The sequence below is a fragment of the Durio zibethinus genome, chromosome 4 (assembly GCF_047325235.1).
Source record: "Durio zibethinus cultivar Kanyao isolate XHJ-2024 chromosome 4, ASM4732523v1, whole genome shotgun sequence".
NCBI lineage: Eukaryota > Viridiplantae > Streptophyta > Magnoliopsida > Malvales > Malvaceae > Durio > Durio zibethinus.
The window spans coordinates 32,595,803-32,615,160 of record NC_143165.1 but is presented as its reverse complement, the minus strand read 5'-3'; the positions used below and the strand labels follow the sequence as shown (position 1 = coordinate 32,615,160).

Sequence of the window (19,358 nt, the reverse complement as noted above, 5' to 3'; positions counted from 1 at the left end):
AGGATTTAGATACAGAGGTCATCAGTCACCACCTTATGCCTGTGGCAGCTGGCCAATATACAATAAAAATACAGTCGAAATTTCAAACAAATTGACAGGACTTTAAAACAGAACATTAATTTGCCAGTAGCAGAGTCATCCCGGTGCCTTTTGGGAACAAGCTCAATGACGCATATATTACAGCAGCATGTGTCATTCAGGAGGATCCTGGATTTCTGGTGCTTGAGAAATCAGTAGCAGATTGATGGGAGAGAAAAACCCATAATTCAGAATTTTGTTTTTTGTATGAAGTGTCATAGGCAACTGGAAAACAAAGGGATGGCAGCTGGTTCTGTAAGGGGTACTTAGAAGGAATCTACCTTTTTTGTTCAGCAAGGGACTGATCACTAATGTCTGATGCCAATGAGATTAAAAGTTAAAACTCCACCTCCAGGTCTCCCACCCACCTACTAAGGAGATGCTAAAACAACTGCTTCTGCTTCATTTGGTTGGAGAAAGGTTCCATTTTCTTCCTTTAAGATGTACGTTTTGTTCATATTGATAGGTACAGCAGAGTTGTGGACCTCCAACTTTTATAAACGATGACTACATAGTAGTTCTGCAATTAGTTTGACGCAGGATGGAACAAGTATCCAGATGGTCATGGCTTTGTGGCAAATCCTGTTTCTGATCAGAGCCGGCAACAGGTCCTGATCAGGCAGACAGATAAGAGTTCACATTGGAATTATAGCAATTGTACACTGTATCAGATAGATTTAGCATTTTGATCCAATACTTGTTCACAGATCAGCTACTGCATTCAACTATATTATGACAATACCAGAGGCCCAATAAGGCCTTGAAAATTAATAGTATTTGAGGGATGCCAATGGAGAAAAAGAAAGAGAAGGAGGGCTAGTCTTCAATAGCATGAAGTTTATTGCTCGAGAAAAGGGAGAACATAAATAAAGTTTGCACATGTATAAAGTGGCTTGCAATAGCCAATTAATATAATACAGTTATCAGAATTTAAAACATCCTTCACATTCTTGAGTGACTCCAATTATCTTCATATTGCTCCATGAACTCCTCGTTGAATTTCTTGAAACTTGACATGATTTCGGGCATGTCTTCCTCAGCAGGTAAAATTGTTGTCCTTAAGTGGAAGACCCTGTTTAGGGAAAGCATATTGTTAGAAAGGCACTTAGGTAATTAGAAACAGATCCATGCATATTTTCTAACATGACCAAAGGAAACAGAAACAAACAAACATTGTTTAAAGAAAAAAAAATTCTTGAGAACGGTAAGCTTAGAAGAAGCTTTCTGGTAGGACAACATGAAAGATTATTATTGAAAATTCTAAGGTAATGAATAAATGGAGAAGTACCCTTCTTTCTGTCCAAATCCGGAGCCAGGGACAGTGGAGATGCCAGTTGCTTCCAACAACTTGAGACAATAAAAAACATCTGGAACTTTTCCTGCCTTTTTGGCAGCTTCTAAAGCTTTTGGTGGCAAGCGAATTTGAGGAAAAGAATACATGGCACCTGTATGATTACCGGCAAGAAAGTACCGAGGAATCACAAAAAAGAAAAATTTCGAATTACATGTGGAGACTTGAGAACAACTATTTACCTTCAGTGAAATTACAAACCACATTTTTGCAGCTGTTAAATCCATCAGTCATTAGTCTTGCTCTTCTTCTCAGTGATTCAAGGATTCCTTTGCTGCAAGTTTTAAATGGCATTGTTAATTAAAGCTAAAGGACAAAGCTCCTTTCCATTTATTTGAGGAAATCAACATTCCAAAGTTCAAACCAACTTATGGATTTTTCTTACAGTATTACTCATGACCAAAAAACCTACTCTAAGTAGTTTCTAACATGCCAAATTTAGATGGTTAAAAAATGCATCAACATGAGGCATCTGTTCAACATGACCATAAGAAAGAAGAAAAATGCACCATCCTTTTTTATTTAACCAGAAGGAAACATATGCATCAGCGCACCAAGTCATTGCAAGCTTGTCTTAGCAGGCATACCTTTCTCTAACAAATTGCTCATATGAAATGTCTCCAGGCTTGAGTGGGTTGACCATCAACCCCATCTGTAAAGAGAAGAGGAAGCTTATTTATCTTACAGCTAACATAACTAGAAAAGAAAGTCAGAAACATTAAAGTGCCCAAGTTCACAGAAAATAGGATGACATCAACTCACAAATATCTGAGCAGGAACATTTGGACTGAGTGATATTGATGCAATCTTGTAGATCTCATCAACTGTCTGTAATATAAAATCATGAAAGCAAAACAGAACAGAGCACCAGTTCAAGAATCCAGTTTATATTTGTTTTACAACCTACATCAGGTAAGAAGAATGATAAAAAGAAGAATGTGTGTGAAGTATGTATGTAACAACATGGCAAAGCAATTTAGTTGAGATTATAAATAACAAGAATCATAATAAATTTACCCGTTTGAGATTAACATCAAAGTTGGGAAAATAACTGGTAATACCTTCTTCTATATGACCCATGAACTTCGAGTCATAATGTGTTTCAATTCATTTGGATTTCATATTACCGTGAAAATTCAACAGCAATGGTGCTAAAATTATTTCACATTTCATCATGTATTGACATTTGGGAGAAATTCTTGGCTCCCTTTGAAGGACATGAAAATCGTTAGGCAAATTAAAACAACACAAACCTGTGGAGGAATGTTGGTCATCTCAAAGTATCCACCCCGCTGCCCACATTCACCCCAATATCCTTTAGACACAGTGTGGAAAGAAACAAGCTGGACTTCCTTACTTATGGGTGGCCCCATATCCATCAAAATCTTCCAGTGGTACAAGGAAAAACATGCAATTAAAAAAAAAGTTAAAACTCCATGCAAAGACTCAGATGTGGTTTGAGCTAACAGCAAAATAGCATCTACCTTTCTAGCACTGATAAAGGGGCGCTCATCCTGGTATATATTCTGTTGATAAACCTCATCTCCAAGTAAAACTAAGTTTTCTTGGTAACAGAAGTTCAATATTTCTCTTAAATTAGCTTCACTGAGACACTGACCAGTAGGGTTGCCAGGGTTAATAATTACCATTGCTCTTACCTGGTCACATACAAACATAAAAGAGATTCAGTTGGTGGTGGCATGTATTAGGGAAAGAGTGTTTCATACCAAAACAAAGATAGCTACTGTAGTATCCAAACCAAATGGAACAAAAATGTAACAAACAGCATTTACGAGTTGAGTAGAGAAAATAAATTTGGGACGTAAAAACTGTTTTGTTCCAGCCAAAATAAATCAATTCATCCAATTGTGACGTTTGTGCAGTTTCAGACCATATTTCTCAAATTCTTTCATAACCAATCGAGAGAACAAGTATACTAACAGTTATTCCTTTAAAGCGAGCCTGTGCGACTGATTCGCGTAGATTATTAACATCCAGCCCCCAATTTGCAGTCTCTTCCAGGTAGTAAGGAACAAGAGAACCACCACAGAGAGAGATTGTAGCTGAGTAAAGTGGATACTGTGGGACAGGAACCAAAACCTGGCAATGCAAAATTTTTAATGGAGTACAGCATTACACACTGGGAACATGGTAAATCTCTAAACTATAAGCCAGAAGAAATTAAACTGGGATGTTGAAAAAAGATGATAATAGATGATGGAATTATGTTTTAGCAAAATGGATGAGCAGAATATGTTACCCCATCCCCTTGACCACGGATAATACAATTCAAGATCTGCATCACACCTTTGCTGGCACCATCGGTGAGAAATATGAGTTCTGGATCACTGCCAATGGTAAAAGAAGGTAATAACCACTAAGCTTACAACTTGGGAACCAAAAATGAGAATTCTTTTGTGAGAAAAGTAAATATCATCAGTGATAGCATCTAGATTATCACCTAGGATACCCATCACGCCTTCCGATGAATTCAGCTACCTCCTTCCTTATGCCAGGAAGACCTCTGGAATCACTATATGCACCTAGATACATGGTGTAGGCACAATGTTAATTATATTGTAGATCATATTCGAATCCTTTAAATTCTTTGAACCCTCAGGAACTGTTCTTAGATCAGCTACAATAGCATGATTGTAAAGTACTAACTAAAATTGAAGACTAATGTATGGGAAAGAAAGGGCTAAATGGCCAGATAAGTATTTATACAAAATAATGAGATTCAGCAAAACATAAGCATACCTTAAATAAATGACAAGATAAAAACTCAACTGGCAGATTATTTAACAAGTATATAGACTGAAGAAAACAAAGCGTGAGTTATTAAATGACAGGGTGATATTTCAGGTGGTTTGACAGATCTTTTCCTATAAATAACATGATGATATACCTAGACCACCAGAAGTCATTGAAAGATAATGTTTAGCTCTTGCAATTGCATCTGCAGGAAACAGTAGTCCTACATTAGGATCATCTAGCAGAAATGGAGCTTGGCACAGAGCAACCACCTGCAGTAGCACATTTTTTTGGTTCAGCACATACTATTAACAACCGAATGAACAACACAGAATATTTCCAACAAATGAAAACTGAACTACATAGAACTTTATACCTGGCGAGGGAAAGTCAGTGGCTTCTGTCCAAGAGCATGAGGGTTGCCAACATTTGTGAAAATAATCTGCAGAAATAAAATTAAAGCAATTAAAAATTGACATAAGCACACTATGTTTCTTTTTGAAAATTTAATAGTACCATATTAATAAAGTTCTAGTCACTAATCCATGGAAAAGCATCAACCATACTCCCTAGAACACCAAAACATATAATTAATTCTGAAAAAAATTCTTCTTGAGAAGCAGTAAACACATGGAAATTCACACTCTCCCAGCACGTAGTGGATTCTAGTAAACTGTAGGGACTACATACCCTGCATAGTGGTTCATGCAGACATTTTAATTGTGTTCAACAGCAAGAATCCTACGTTGCGAAAATTTCAGCCAAAAGATGAAAACAGAATCAATCAAGGCAGGCATTTCACTAAGAAACTAGTAGTCGCATCACTGAATACTCAAAAGACAATAAATAACTTACAATTCAAAACAAAATTAAAGTACAAGCCATGTGTGGTAAATAAGTACTATATAAGTTTAGCGGAAGAGTGCGAGATACCGGTTATGATAATTTCTCAAAAAATCTAAGAACAACAATTTCAAATGCCCCAATAAAGAATATGTAGGGATTTACACATTTTTCCTTTATTACAAAAGCCAAAAGCAACCACATAAAAACCTCTGCGCCAACTAGTTGTTCAAGAAGATGCATAAGAAGTCAAACTACATGTTCAATAAGAAGAAAACAAGCAAAATATACCTTCTTCCCTTCCTTCTGAAGCTCAGAAGCTCGAAGATACAACTCGCCTCTAACTGCATATTGAACTTTCTTCACGTTCTCATTCAGTGTCTCATAGTCTAATGCCTTAGTACCCATGATACTGTTCAAGTTCCTTCCTTAAACTTAACAAGGTGTGGACTCAGTACTCAACCTGTAAGAAAACCGCGAAGAATAAATCGGATTTAACATTCTGATTTTGTAAGTTATTAGTTTGTTTTCACAATCAGATGCATATACATATCACTATAAAATCACTCTCATCCTAAATCGTAAAATCGGCTCTAAAGCTCATCTGATATGAATACATGCATTAACAAACAACTTTAAAAGGAAAAATCATAACAACAAACAGATTTTCTTGCGATCAATGCAACTGTCACTAAAGAAAAAGGTGAACCACACGACTTGAAAATTCAGGCAGAGAAATACATGGAGGAGATGAAAACAGTTAATGAACAACTGATCTCTATCTAAAAAAATCACATCGTTAACTTAAAAACGAAACCAAGAATCCGCAAAAGAATGAAGAAAAATAGAACCCAAAATTGATTAATCGTGAATCATCCGTGACTCAACTGGAAACTTGAAAAGACTCCTTGAACGAGGTTAACCCGTGTGGTGAGTGAAGTTGGAACTGATACTCTGAGCTGCGTAGAGCCTCGGCCACCCACAGATTTTAATGGTTTGTTATGTTGCGAGTGTCAAAGGCCTTTTGTGTCGGGGCGAAGGCAAAATATATAAGAAGTGGCAGTGGCAACAGCAAAGCCACTGGAGCAAATGGATTATTTGGAAAATGGGGAGTTGCTACTTTATTTTGAGATCGAAGACAAAATGGATAAAATTGATGAAAGAAGTGTGGTGCAGCTTCAAACAGTGAGCTCTTGGTAGATAATTGGGGACTCAAATCTATTTTGGACTCATTTCATTTTGGTCACTCTCTCCAATTCTTAAAGTGTGGTCATATTTGGTTCTTAGGAATTCTTCCATCTTTCCAATGGCCACGATAAGGGCAATTTGGTCAACATCGCACATTTTTCTTTCTTTTTTAAATTCCGGGTATTTATTTATTTATTTACTTATTTTATATTTAGCATAAAGACAAAATTCGAGATAGATGGCTTCTGTTGGGAAACATATTTTATTTTATTTTTTTGAGAATGATCATAACAGATAAGATCATAAGAAATCCATGTTGCGGTAACATTTTCAAATCCCTCTTATTTTCGTAAACCTGATCTGAAAAAATTCTATTATTAAGGCTTTTAGTTATGGAAAAAACGAAGAAACTCCAACAAAGATTTTAAGTTATAGAGAGGGTCAATGAAAATAAAAAAGAGTTAACTGTTTTTTTCTCGAATTTAAAAATATATATATATATATAAATTGATATTTTAAAAAATAAAATATATAATTTACACAATAAATTTTTAAATAATATATTGTTTTAATTCAAATTATAATATTATAATCTTAGCTCTTTTATATAATATTTAATCAGTATAATTTTATTATATATATATGTTATTTGTTAAATAATTAATAAAATTTTTATGTGGATATTATGTGATAAAAAATAATTGATTGAACTTAAATAATTTTTAAGATTCAAATAAAAAATATATTTTTAATTATTAAAAAAATGATAATAATATATATGATGAATATATAATTTGATAATATTTATTAAATATCATATATAAATTAATATTGTTAACAAGATTAGAGTTTGAATTAGTATGATGTATAATTTAAAATTTTAATATATAAATTATATATTTAACAAAAATAATATATAAATTTAATAAAACAAGAAATATATTTTTATATATAACATAATAATTTTTATATTTTACATACTTTTAATATGAAATTGATAAATATAAATACATAAATTATTAAAATATAAAAAATTTGCGTCACCTGCTAGCTACTGTGAGCCCAATTATTCCAAACTGGTGTTTAAAAAGTGCCTTAACTCACGCATGATTAGTCCGTAATAACAACTCCAAAGTCAGCGTCTATTTGCAAATTTCCGCCATATGAACTTGTTGTTTGCTTGTTTCGATTATGGAGCTTGGCGTAAATGTAGACTCTTTGTAGCAGCAACTTGTTGAATAGAAAAACCAGACAACTGGTGCGTAAGAATCAACTATATGTCGCCCTGGCCAGATTCATCTATGTCCTTGTAATTTTCTTCCTGTTATTATTTGACATTCCATCCAGCTCTGCCGCACATGATTTTCAATTTATCAAGTAATAAAATCTTTTCCATCACAAAGAAATTTAAATTGCTTTTTGTAATTTTTAAATTAAGTTGTAATTGATAGAAATATATGTATTTATATTGAAAAAACCAAACAAAGTCACGTAAAAACTATGTTCCATATGTTTATTGAAAATGTCAAACTAATTATATAAAAATATATTGTTAAAAATTTTAAAAATGTAATTTTTTTTGGTGAACAAAAAAAATTACTTAATAATTTGTTTTAATAAATAAATTACTCAAGAGCTAAATAAGAAATTTGAATTTTTTTTAATTACAAAATAAAAAATTGAAAAAAAATTAAGGGATTAAGTTAGGATTAATAAACAATTAACAGAACATTTAATGGGTTAAATTATGGTTTTTAAAATGATTAGGAGGCCCGAGTGAAAGATTATGAGAAAATGAGAGAAATCTTTATAGATAAAAAGGAAAATTTAACAAATCCAATGAGAGCTATGGCCACCGCTAAGTTATTTTGTTTAAGAGTTGTTTGCAGATTTGATTTAAACTTTTATATAATTAAACTAATTAAATTGGTTAAAAACATGATACTATCAGTTAGATGATTTTAAGAAGAGTTTCAAAAATTCTGATAAAAGAAATAAATGAATTTTGAAGTTTTGATTCTATTATCGTGTATCATTTTTTTAACATATCAATTTATAAATTATTTAAAAATATTTTTTTAATGAATATATATATATATATATATGCGCGTGTGTGTGTGATAATTCTCTAATCTTAGTTGATAAAGTTTAAAAACTATGTATATAAGATAATTTTTTATGCATATATATGATAACATAAATATTAGATGTGAGATTGTAATTGATTGAGTTCGTAAGAATTAAATATTTCGCAATTAAATTAAATTTTTGTATTAATAATTTTTTTTAATAAATAATTTATAAATTTAATGTAAACTTCCATTGAGATTTATGGTATGCCTCACCTTGAAAATGAGATAAGATTCTCTCACTTTAATTTTTATTTGGAAAACAAAGTATCACTTAATTTATAAATGAGAGTAATGCTATTTAGATTGATGACAATTTTTCAAAAAAAAAAAAAAATAGAAACAAGAGTTAGTAGTTAGTACACTAATAATATAAAATTTTAATTATACAGGCAAGACTAAAAAAAATATATATATTTTTAAAAATATTTAAAAAATAAAAAATTTAATTAAAAAAAAGATATATATTACTTTCTTAACTGCTCTTGTATAATTAAAATTTTATATTTACAATATATTAAATACTAACTCACAAAAATAATAACATCAAAAGTTAATAACGTAAGCCGTCACACCAAGATTTTTGTATCTATTATAATTTTCTTAAGTCTGTCATTGTAACCTTATTAGGACGGAATTCATGTGCATGAACGCATTAATTATTTTCCTTTACATAACACAATAATGGTCGAAGTCTACTCATAGCATACCAAACTTTGTTTCCTTTTTAAAGAATTATTCTATCAACATCTAACTTAGAAAAATTAATACTTACTTAAGCTAGTCTCTAAGGTCATTGAAATGTCCCCAAATATTAAAAAAAAAAACTTGTAAAAAATTATTATTCTATGTTAGTATATGTTTTTTACATTTAAATTATGTCAAACCATTTATAATATATTCTATATGGATAAAAAATAATTATTTATCATTTAAATATTAAATAAAAAAACGTAAGACAGTAATTATATATTTTAATTAAAAATTCTAAACAAGGATTGGAAAAACCTTGCCTGCTGATAGTTTGACCAATTAAAAAGTAGTTTAATGAAAACAATGATCAAAATAAAAAACACGCTGCATACATGCGGAGAAATCATTGATGTCAGAGTGGGATATAAGCAATAATAATAAAATCATTGATAAAATGAGTTTTCCATTTTGCCAATTCTTATATATAGATTATAGTTGGTATTCAGCAACACAGAAAGCGAAAAATTAGCGTCACCCTTCCGAAGAAGAATCCCCACTTTACTGTGTGACCGCCGCTATATATGGCGGCCACGTCGCCACCACTCCCTTCTTCTTTCCAAAACGCAAAAAAGATCCTCTCCAATTTCACTTCCTTTAAACCATTTTCGATTTTGTTAAACGACAATAAATACAGTCATTTTCGGTGTCAGATTAAGAGCCTTGAAAATAAACCTTCGAATTGGAGCGTTGAGTTCCTCTCCGGAACCGAACCTCTCCGTTTGATACAAAATTCTCCTTCTTCGATGTCAATGGCGGCCGCTTCCGCCTCCGATTCTGCGGTCAAAACCAGTAAAAAAGTCTGCCTTTTTTACTGCGCCGAGACCAAGGTGCTCGCCGAGAGAATCGCTGCTGAGTCAGACGCCATTGAGCCCCGTAGCATCAACTGGCGGTAACCTGATCAAATCTCAATTTAATGTTAAGCTTTTAGATATCATTAATAGTTAAATCCTTGTAAATTAAATTTCAAATTTATATTTATTTTAGGACATTTGAAGATGGATTTCCTAACTTGTTCATACCAAATGCACACGGAATTCGAGGACAAAATGTAGCCTTTTTAGCCTCATTTAGTTCGCCGGCAGTGATTTTCGAGCATTTATCGGTCATCTATGCATTGCCGAAATTGTTCATTTCCTCGTTCACGCTTGTTCTCCCGTTTTTCCCTACCGGAACTTTCGAGCGAATGGAGGACGAAGGAGATGTAGCGACGGCATTTACTCTTGCTAGGATATTGTCCAATATACCGACTTCTAGAGGAGGGCCTACTAGCTTAGTGACATTCGATATCCATGCTTTGCAGGTTCAGTTGTTTATATAATTATATATATTTTTTATTCTTCTGATTATTTCTTGAAAATTTTTTGACTTGGTTTTGTGTTTTCTCAGGAGAGATTCTACTTTGGTGATAATATATTGCCTTGCTTTGAGAGTGGGATACCTTTGTTTAAGAATAGGCTTCAACAGCTCCCTGACTCTGACAATGTAAGATTAATAATACCCTTTTTTGTATGTTATGTCTTAAAAAATGCAAGTGATAGTTATTGCTTGTGCTTTTGTTTGTGATATTTGTTATATGTTGATTGAATGATTTTGTAATGAAAGCATCAAACCTTAAATTATGAATTCGAGGATGGAGAAACTGTACATTTTTTGATTCTCTAATGTGATGATTTCTACACTTTTGAAGTTCTCAAATTGAGTAAAAAGGTTCATCTTTTTTTTTTCTCCTCGGTTAATGGTTGAACCAAAATCAATTTTCTTAGAGATTTTTGTTCTTCATTCAAATTAATTTTGGATTATGGTTCTTGTCAATCTGTATGTTGAAAAGAGCATTTACTACAGAGTTTAAACTATTTTTAATTTCTAATATTCTGTTATAATTTTCTTCAATTTTCAGATAACCATTGCATTTCCTGATGATGGTGCATGGAAAAGATTTCATAAGCAGCTGCAACATTTTCCAACAGTATATAACATCTGAACAGAAAACAAGGATGCTCTGTGTCACTTATAGTTGTGTTTATCATACATTTATTCGTTCATGAAGTCACTTCACTAGTCCAAAAGTGTTGAATCTTAGTGTTTCTTTGCAGTAGTGAATTGTTCTACAGTTTTTACACCTTTTATTCTTCATTTTAACTAAAAAGCATGATTGCCAATAAGCTGAAAGTTTATGATTTGATTGTAACATGAACTGATTGAGTTGACCACTTCTGACAGCACTTTGTCTAACAGAATTTTCACATTTAGGAAAAATCATGCTGCAGATGTAAGAAAAAAGGCCCAAGGGGTCTTTTTCATACATTTGAAACCTATGCAGACAGGACTCTGAGGGCAAGTATTTGATCTTGTAAAAGAGGAGATTATCTTGGGTTCATATTTTCTTACTTAGAATGTGCCCTTTCCTGTGTAACGTGGTCCAAGAGTGTTTGTTTCCGGCTTTAATATCAGGCTAGTGGTAAATGCAAGATCTAAATATGTTGGATAGACCCAAGATTCCACCATAATAAGTTTCTGGTCTGCTGCTATGATAACATGGATATATGCATACATAAGATTGAATGATGTGGTTCTGTTGTCTGTGCCGTGTTGCTCTTTGTGACATCTAGTTTTTAGCTCATTTTGGAATACAAACTGCATGCAGTTGGAGGTAGTATTCCATTACCATTTGTTCTTTGATTTTCTTGTTTCAGTGGACTAAAATAATATGGATGGATTATTGGCCAAAAAAAATAATAATAATAATATGGATGGATATTATCTGGAAGTTTTCCGTATTTGATGGGATTGGAAGAATCCTATATAAGCAAAGCCACATGTGTGGAGGGATTACATAAGACCGTTTTTTCTTATTCTTTTTATGGATATGACCTAGGTCTTCCCTTTTCTGCTTAAGTGTTGTATCTAGATGATTGTTCAACTTTATTTAGTAAATTTGTGCATCTCTCTCATTCTTAATGAACTTGTTCATTGCATATGGATGCTGGCATAACCTTCTTGAATTGGTAACAGATTGTTTGTAATAAAGTTCGGATAGGGGACAAAAGAATTGTACGCATCAAGGAGGGAGAAGCTGCAGGACGGCATGTTGTGATTGTTGACGATTTGGTTCAATCAGGTGGCACTCTGATTGAATGCCAGGTACGTTACTCATATCTAGGAGTTCCTCTTCACTAATCCTTTTGAGTCCATAAGCCAACATCTTAACTCCTTGGTTCGATTTTTCTTGTTTATGGATTGTAAAGTCTGTAATTCCATATCGACATCTCATCATGTCCATGTCTTTCAGAGAGTATTAGCGGCCAATGGAGCGGCAAAAATAAGTGCATATGTGACACATGGTATTTTCCCTAACAGGTCATGGCAACGCTTTGAACATGATAATGCAGGTACTGCAAGCACCTATAAAGTAGCATTTTGGAAGTATCATTTTCTACAATATATATATATATATATCTATATTATAAAAAAGGACAAGAAAAGCGTTGCTTTGTAGTGATGACTTCCTCTCTCAAATATAATTAAGTGAAAATGGTACCGGATACTCTTTTACTGAGTTTAGAATATTACAGTCTATGTCATTGACATTCCCGACCAGTAACCTTAAGGAATATTTGAGCCCTTAATATTATGGAGGTGTTTAGAATTTGAATTTCCATAAACTAAAATAATTCAACTTGAATTATTACTAATTAACATGTGATAATCCTAGTATCTCCTAGAATTACCATTTACCAGACATTATTCATGATTTAGTGACTTGAAGAATTTTTGCTATCATTGCGATTTGCAGCTTTCTCCAGTTTCTGTATTTAGTTTAATCATTTGTATCGACTGATGTTCTCTTAATTTATGTAGGGCATCCTGAGAATGGGCTGACCTATTTCTGGATTACTGATTCATGCCCTCAGACAGTGAAAGAGGTGATCAGCAAACCTCCATTTGAAATTCTTAGCCTTGCTGGTTCCATCGCAGCTGCGCTTCAGATATGAAAATACTTCAAAGCCACTAATAAATCGTTCATTACACACTTTGAGAGAATCTGAGTTTTTTGTCTATAGAAAATAATGAGATCAGAACCCCTTTCGGCAACAAAATTTTAGAAACTTTTGCTTTAATTGATTGAATAAATGCTGTTCTTCTAGACTATTTTATTGATGGTTTATACTTATTAATGGCCCACAATTTCATGCCAGAAGAAGCTAGTAAAATATGGCAAATTGTAAGCCTTCCAAATTTCAAGTTTCAAGTCATCCAATGAGAAAAAAAGAAAAAAAAAAAAGGAAAAACTAGAGTCTAATTGGCAAGAGAAACATGCCGTCAATTTGTTTATTTGATAAAACCTTCCGATTCTAAACCAAATCACCTTAAAGACTCAGAAAGCGAGCACTTATCATATAAATGTAACTGGATCAAGCAACCGCGGGCTGTGTCTGGAGATGACAAAACTTATAATTACTGATCATCCATACTTTCAAACAATTCGATCATATGCTCGCCTTTTTTGGCCATGAAGAGCTGCCAAACCTAACTCTATATGCTTTCATACCTTGTCTTGCCGCTAACATAGTCAAATGGTCATGTCTTTTCAAAATTAACAAAGAGAAAGGGAAAGAAGAGTTACTTCTCCCCCTTACTGGTGGTTCGTTGGAAATGAAGAAGTGGGGGACGCTGAAATTGTTTTTCCCAGAAAATCACCATTTATAACTTGTTTAGGGTGTCAATTTGGAAGACAGAATACAATTTAATATTCCACTTGCACCTCACAGAATAAAGCTGCAAAGCTAACAGGCAAGGAATTTGGAAGCATCCTCCAAGTGCATCACTCAATAGACACTGAACAACTGGACAGGCAGAGAACAATCAAAGATGATACATCTAAGGATATTCAAAATTTTACCGATCTATCAGTTCTATGAGCATCAGCTGGTTCAAAACCATAGTCCATAGCATTAAACTCAAGCCTTGAAACTCAATGTACGTACAAATGAATCATGATTATGATGAAATTGAAAACGATGAAAGTAAACTTCTAAAAAATTTGAATCTATCTTTTCCAAGTAAAATAAAATTAAGTTACAAATCATTTAATTGAACAAAATCACGAAAAAGAAAACCCTCCACAATAATTAACCAACAAAAAATTGTTAGTAAAGAAAGACTCAAGTTTAAGAGCTTGACTCCACTTGAAGGGGGCAAATGGTAGGAAAAAACAAAAAGAACAGAAAAATCACAGTATTGGCGCGTGAGTTTCAACGAAATTAAAAATTGTAAAGCGGCGCCGTTTTTTAAAGCCTAAACATTGGGCACAGCAGGCAGGCAATTTACAAGATCGAGCTCACCGTTGTCCTTCCATTTATAATCTCAAATAGAAAGGAAATTAATTCACTCTGGGCAGATCGTAACGAACATTCCCAAATTATGATTCAGCTTCAACAAGCTCGCCCAGCTTTATACTTTCTTCATTTAGATCTTTCCTCTCGCATCATTCCCGGGCTCTGATTCAATCAGATCTTAACAAAACCTTGAACCACACCGATCTGATCTGCAAATTACTAGGGACTCGTAGGACGACCAAACAAAAAAAAGAGAAATGGCAGGGGCAGCATCGGCCCTATTCCTTCTAGATATAAAGGGCCGCGTTCTGGTGTGGCGTGATTACCGTGGCGACGTCTCCGCCACTCAAGCTGAGCGCTTTTTCACCAAACTCATCGAAAAGGAGGTTCCTTTTTATAATCTCAGAATTTAGATTTACTATTTTTTCCGGTTTAGGATAAATCATTTTCTTATGTTAATTGCTTTAATTTTTTTTTTAAATTCGAATTAGGCTATTTATACTTGGAATCAGCTTTTAATTCGATAGGGCTCAAAGTGGTTAGATTGTCATTGAGTTCCGTTCTTTGGATTTGGTTCACAGGGGGATCCGCAGTCACAAGATCCAGTGGTGTACGATAATGGAGTTACGTACATGTTTATTCAGCACAGCAACGTTTACTTGATGACCGCGACGAGGCAGAATTGCAATGCTGCCAGTCTTCTTTTCTTCCTTCACCGTCTAGTTGATGTAAGGGCAATTTGGTAATTGTAGTTTCAGGCCTTTTTATCAAATTTTCCATTGAGTATAGTTGTTACTTTGCTATTTTCTTAATGAAGTATATGATCTGGTTTCTTGATATCGATATGAATTAATCTTTCAGGTCTTTAAGCATTATTTTGAGGAGTTAGAAGAGGAATCGCTTAGGGATAACTTTGTTGTAGTGGTATGTGGAAATCAAACGCGTTTTCTTTTGGGTTAAATAGTTCCAACATTGATTGTTAGATGGTATTAGTATGCAATTTATACTGAAAGAGTTTATAATTGGGTATTTGTTATGCCTTTGCCAGTATGAGTTACTTGATGAGATTATGGATTTTGGCTACCCTCAATACACTGAAGCAAAAATACTTAGTGAATTTATCAAGACTGATGCATATAGGATGGAAGTTACTCAGAGGCCTCCAATGGCTGTTACTAATGCAGTCTCTTGGAGGAGTGAAGGGATAAACTACAAGAAGAATGAAGTAGGAGGCGTTTTTTACTTATTTTGATTTATGTATTGATGTCTTGAGATACTAGCTTACAAAGATTTGTTCATTGCAGGTTTTTTTGGATGTGGTAGAAAGTGTGAACATACTTGTCAACAGCAATGGACAGATAATTAGGTCGGATGTTGTTGGGGCATTGAAGATGAGAACTTATTTGAGGTGTGTTTTCTGGAAATTTGGAAATATATGGTTCAACTTAGGGAATATGCTTTATTTCAAGTCAATACTCTATCTTTACTTAAGAGTGTACTTGCATATTTTTATGAATAGATTAATAGTATGCTTAAAAAAGTGGCAATATAAAAGAGTGTCTAGTTTAGCAAAATCCATGTTCCAAAAAGTATTGCATTTTAGGGCAAATTTTTGATAATATCTTGTAGTTTGCAAGTGGTAAATAAAGGGTTAGCATTATTTGAATTTCATGGGGGAAAAAAGCTGATGCTGATTGAGTGGTAGAGGACTGACATGATGAGACCTGGATTCATATATACAACTTTCTGCAATTTGGATGAAGCATTTCTAAATTGGATGTGAGAATGGTGTCTTTCCATCTCTGTTTTGCTCCCTTGTTGACGAGACCATTTATTTGAAAATTCTGTTTGCCATGTCATTCATGTATATTATACTCGAAGCTTTGAAAATTCTGGCATGTTCGTGCATGCCTGTTCTGTTATCCTGTGTACTAGGCAACTCAAACCTTCATGCACATGGTCCAAACAATTGACTTTTGTCTTGATAATTATGGCATCAAAAAGTTTCTTTCACTTGGGAAATTTTTTTTCTAGCTACTTATTTATTTATTTACTTATTTATATGAGTTCAATTTATCTGTTTCAGTGGTATGCCCGAGTGTAAGCTTGGCCTAAATGATAGAGTATTGCTTGAGGCACAAGGCCGAGCTACAAAGGGAAAGGCAATTGATTTGGAGGATATAAAGTTTCATCAGTATGTAGTCTAACTCTCTCTTCTACTTGAACTCTGGTTCTGAATCTTCTGATTATATGTTTTTTTAGCTTTGGGTGCAACAGCTACTGAAGTCTGATGTTGCAAGTTTCCCTCACATTAATGCTTTGGTCTAGGTGTGTTCGTCTGGCCCGATTCGAAAATGACCGAACTATATCCTTCATACCACCCGATGGGTCCTTTGATCTCATGACATATAGACTTAGTACTCAGGTTGACCTTTTTGCTTCTGATTTCTCACAACCCCCTCCCCTTCTTTCTTTCCTTCTGCCAATTGCTTATTCTTGATGACTAATGATGGTGATTATTTCTGCTTTCAGGTAAAGCCTCTCATCTGGGTAGAAGCTCAAGTTGAAAAACATTCAAGAAGCCGAGTTGAGATTATGGTAAAGGCCAGGAGTCAGTTCAAGGAGCGCAGGTATTTGGTTTTTTTTTTATTTGTTTTTGTATTCCTATGTACTAGTCTTTTTAACTTATTTAATTTCACAGATCTCTAGTTGGGCTTATCTTATGGTTAGATTACTAAAAACTCCTGACCATTATGGTTCTTTGCAGCACTGCTACAAATGTGGAGATTGCGGTGCCTGTGCCTGCTGATGCTTCTAGTCCAAATGTTCGTACATCAATGGGGTCTGCAACGTACGCACCTGAAAATGATGCATTAATGTGGAAAATAAGATCTTTTCCTGGTGGCAAGGTATCATCTACCAACTCCAAACTTATCAAAAGTTCTCTGGCAAGCCATGGTACTTATCATTTTGAAATTCAAAATATTAGGAGTATATGTTGAGGGCAGAGTTTTCTCTTCCTAGCATAACAGATGAAGAGGCAACTCCAGAGAGAAAAGCTCCTATACGTGTGAAGTTTGAGATTCCTTATTTTACTGTTTCTGGGATACAGGTATGTCTTCAGAAATTTGATTGCTTTATTTTTTTTATTTGGTTTATGTCAATTGTACTGTTCCATCAATCTCTGCTCTTCCTTGTGCTGTTGGCATACCAAAATGTAATTTTTTCATAATCTCCCCTCCTCTCTCTTCCGTACTCTATCATCTGTCAAGAACTGGAGTATCTATCTGAATTTGGGAGGACATTAATTTTTGTTAACCTTCATTACAAATACTTTTTATTTTTGCAAGGAATGGAAATTTATGCTTTAGAGTTTACAATGCCACATACTTTGAAACTATGATGTTATGAGATGTCATATATTATCACTGAGTAACATGTAGGATACTTTAAATAGCATATAACAGGCTGTTCTATCAAATTATCCTGCCTGAAACTGGTAAAATATCAACATGGTTGATCTATTATATCCACAAAGCAGCGTGATAAGTTGCCTGGATTTAGGGGTATTCGACATGGTGATGAATTGTTTATTGGTGGGTGGGTTGAGGATAGCAATCCAACGTGATGCTGTGCATATGAAGCATAAATAAACTGCAGATCGGACATTTCCTATCTCATTCAAAGTTATTGGTTAGCATGCTAGTTTTGCTTGCTTGCTAGATATCCATTATAAAGATGCTAACCATACAACTATGTGACTATGTATGCATCTACCTAGTAGCATGGAAGCCACCAATAAGATCCAATACAAGTATAAAAAACGATCACTGGGCAGCACTGTGTGAATGACTTTTGGCTTTAGACATTACCCAGAATGATATTATTGTTGTTTGAGTTTGCTTCTAATTGAAACGATTGAAACAATCATTAAACCTACTGGAATTTCCTGTCTTTGATGTGTTGACTTTGACTTTTTTTTGTCATTTTCTTACTCGCATGTTGGGGTTTTGTAGGTTCGTTATTTGAAGATTATTGAGAAAAGTGGTTACCAGGCTCTTCCATGGGTACGGTACATAACAATGGCTGGCGAGTATGAACTAAGACTTATTGGATAGCCATTTCTTTATGTTTACATTTCCAATTCACTGAGTTTTTATGAGTTTGAATCACTGTGGACATAAGAATTCAAGGAAAATAGTTGAAAAACGAAGGCCAATAAAGAGCATGCAAGAATGGTTTGTCGTGAAAATATTTTCTGCTTCATGGTAGACGGTCTGTGCTTTATAACTGTTTTATCTAATAGGTATGTAAGAGATTATGATCACCAAGAACGTATATCACCCATTTTCCCTTATCAAACTACAAATTGAATACTGTGTATTCTGTTTTCTTTTTGTCAATGATTTATTTTTCTAATGTGTCAGCCCAGGCTAATGTACATTTGCCCGTTGGCCAATATTGTTTACATCTGACCCTTGAGGATCATTCGATGGGATTATTTTCAGGCTATGTTATAAAAAATTGTTTACACCTGCTGCCTTTATGTTTTTTTTAAACGGTGGCGAAGAGTTTTTGGGTTTCATTTAGTATATTTCTTTTTCGGACTAGGTTCAAGCAGATTTTTTTATCTCAAATTTAATGAATTCATGAAAATTTATCTTTTCATTGCCTCCCAATAGATTTGAACCCAAACAATAAAAAATAAAACATACTTAGTATTGCCACTTGAGCTCGTTGGTTCTTACTGCCTTTATTTGCTTGGTGGTGTGTATCGTTTTTTAGCCAAAAAGGATTTCACATCGAATGGTTAAGGATTGCGTTGTGGTTTATAAGCAAGGATCTATTTTTCTTTTATATAGGCGTTTTTGTCTTTTAAAAAGACAAAATGGTGAGAAAAATTGCGTTGGGCTGTCAAAACGGACA

General features: G+C 33.8%; 3 protein-coding genes across 4 annotated transcripts; 2 read left to right on the top strand and 1 right to left on the bottom strand.

Moving 5' to 3' along the window:
- Nucleotides 1-895: 895 nt before the first annotated feature.
- Nucleotides 896-6,048, bottom strand: LOC111287321 (glutamate--glyoxylate aminotransferase 2). Its single transcript, XM_022877801.2, has 14 exons — nucleotides 5,915-6,048; nucleotides 5,318-5,489; nucleotides 4,560-4,625; nucleotides 4,338-4,455; nucleotides 3,891-3,972; nucleotides 3,690-3,777; nucleotides 3,371-3,529; nucleotides 2,914-3,087; nucleotides 2,683-2,814; nucleotides 2,192-2,257; nucleotides 2,017-2,081; nucleotides 1,612-1,703; nucleotides 1,367-1,523; nucleotides 896-1,150 (listed from the first exon to the last, which is right to left on the bottom strand). Exons 2-14 carry the CDS (start codon nucleotides 5,432-5,434, stop codon nucleotides 1,021-1,023), a joined length of 1,446 nt encoding a protein of 481 aa, XP_022733536.2. The 5' UTR covers nucleotides 5,435-5,489; nucleotides 5,915-6,048; the 3' UTR covers nucleotides 896-1,020.
- A 3,500-nt stretch (nucleotides 6,049-9,548) lies between these two features.
- LOC111288183 (ribose-phosphate pyrophosphokinase 4-like) lies at nucleotides 9,549-13,245 on the top strand. 2 transcript variants are annotated; one of them, XM_022878958.2, is made up of 7 exons: nucleotides 9,549-9,985; nucleotides 10,081-10,396; nucleotides 10,483-10,578; nucleotides 10,994-11,062; nucleotides 12,109-12,237; nucleotides 12,386-12,485; nucleotides 12,955-13,245. In XM_022878958.2, the coding sequence occupies exons 1-7, from the start codon at nucleotides 9,618-9,620 to the stop codon at nucleotides 13,086-13,088; spliced, it is 1,212 nt and encodes a 403-aa protein (XP_022734693.2). In that variant the 5' UTR covers nucleotides 9,549-9,617; the 3' UTR covers nucleotides 13,089-13,245. The 2 variants fall into 2 exon arrangements, with proteins under 2 accessions (XP_022734693.2, XP_022734694.2); XM_022878959.2 differs by lacking the exon at nucleotides 10,994-11,062.
- Nucleotides 13,246-14,483: 1,238 nt separating this feature from the next.
- On the top strand, nucleotides 14,484-18,968 carry LOC111287536 (AP-1 complex subunit mu-2). The gene is made up of 11 exons (XM_022878158.2): nucleotides 14,484-14,818; nucleotides 15,014-15,160; nucleotides 15,294-15,356; nucleotides 15,481-15,657; nucleotides 15,737-15,840; nucleotides 16,519-16,626; nucleotides 16,761-16,857; nucleotides 16,965-17,062; nucleotides 17,200-17,341; nucleotides 17,422-17,544; nucleotides 18,449-18,968. Exons 1-11 carry the CDS (start codon nucleotides 14,690-14,692, stop codon nucleotides 18,548-18,550), a joined length of 1,290 nt encoding a protein of 429 aa, XP_022733893.1. The 5' UTR covers nucleotides 14,484-14,689; the 3' UTR covers nucleotides 18,551-18,968.
- The last annotated feature ends 390 nt before the right edge of the window (nucleotides 18,969-19,358 follow it).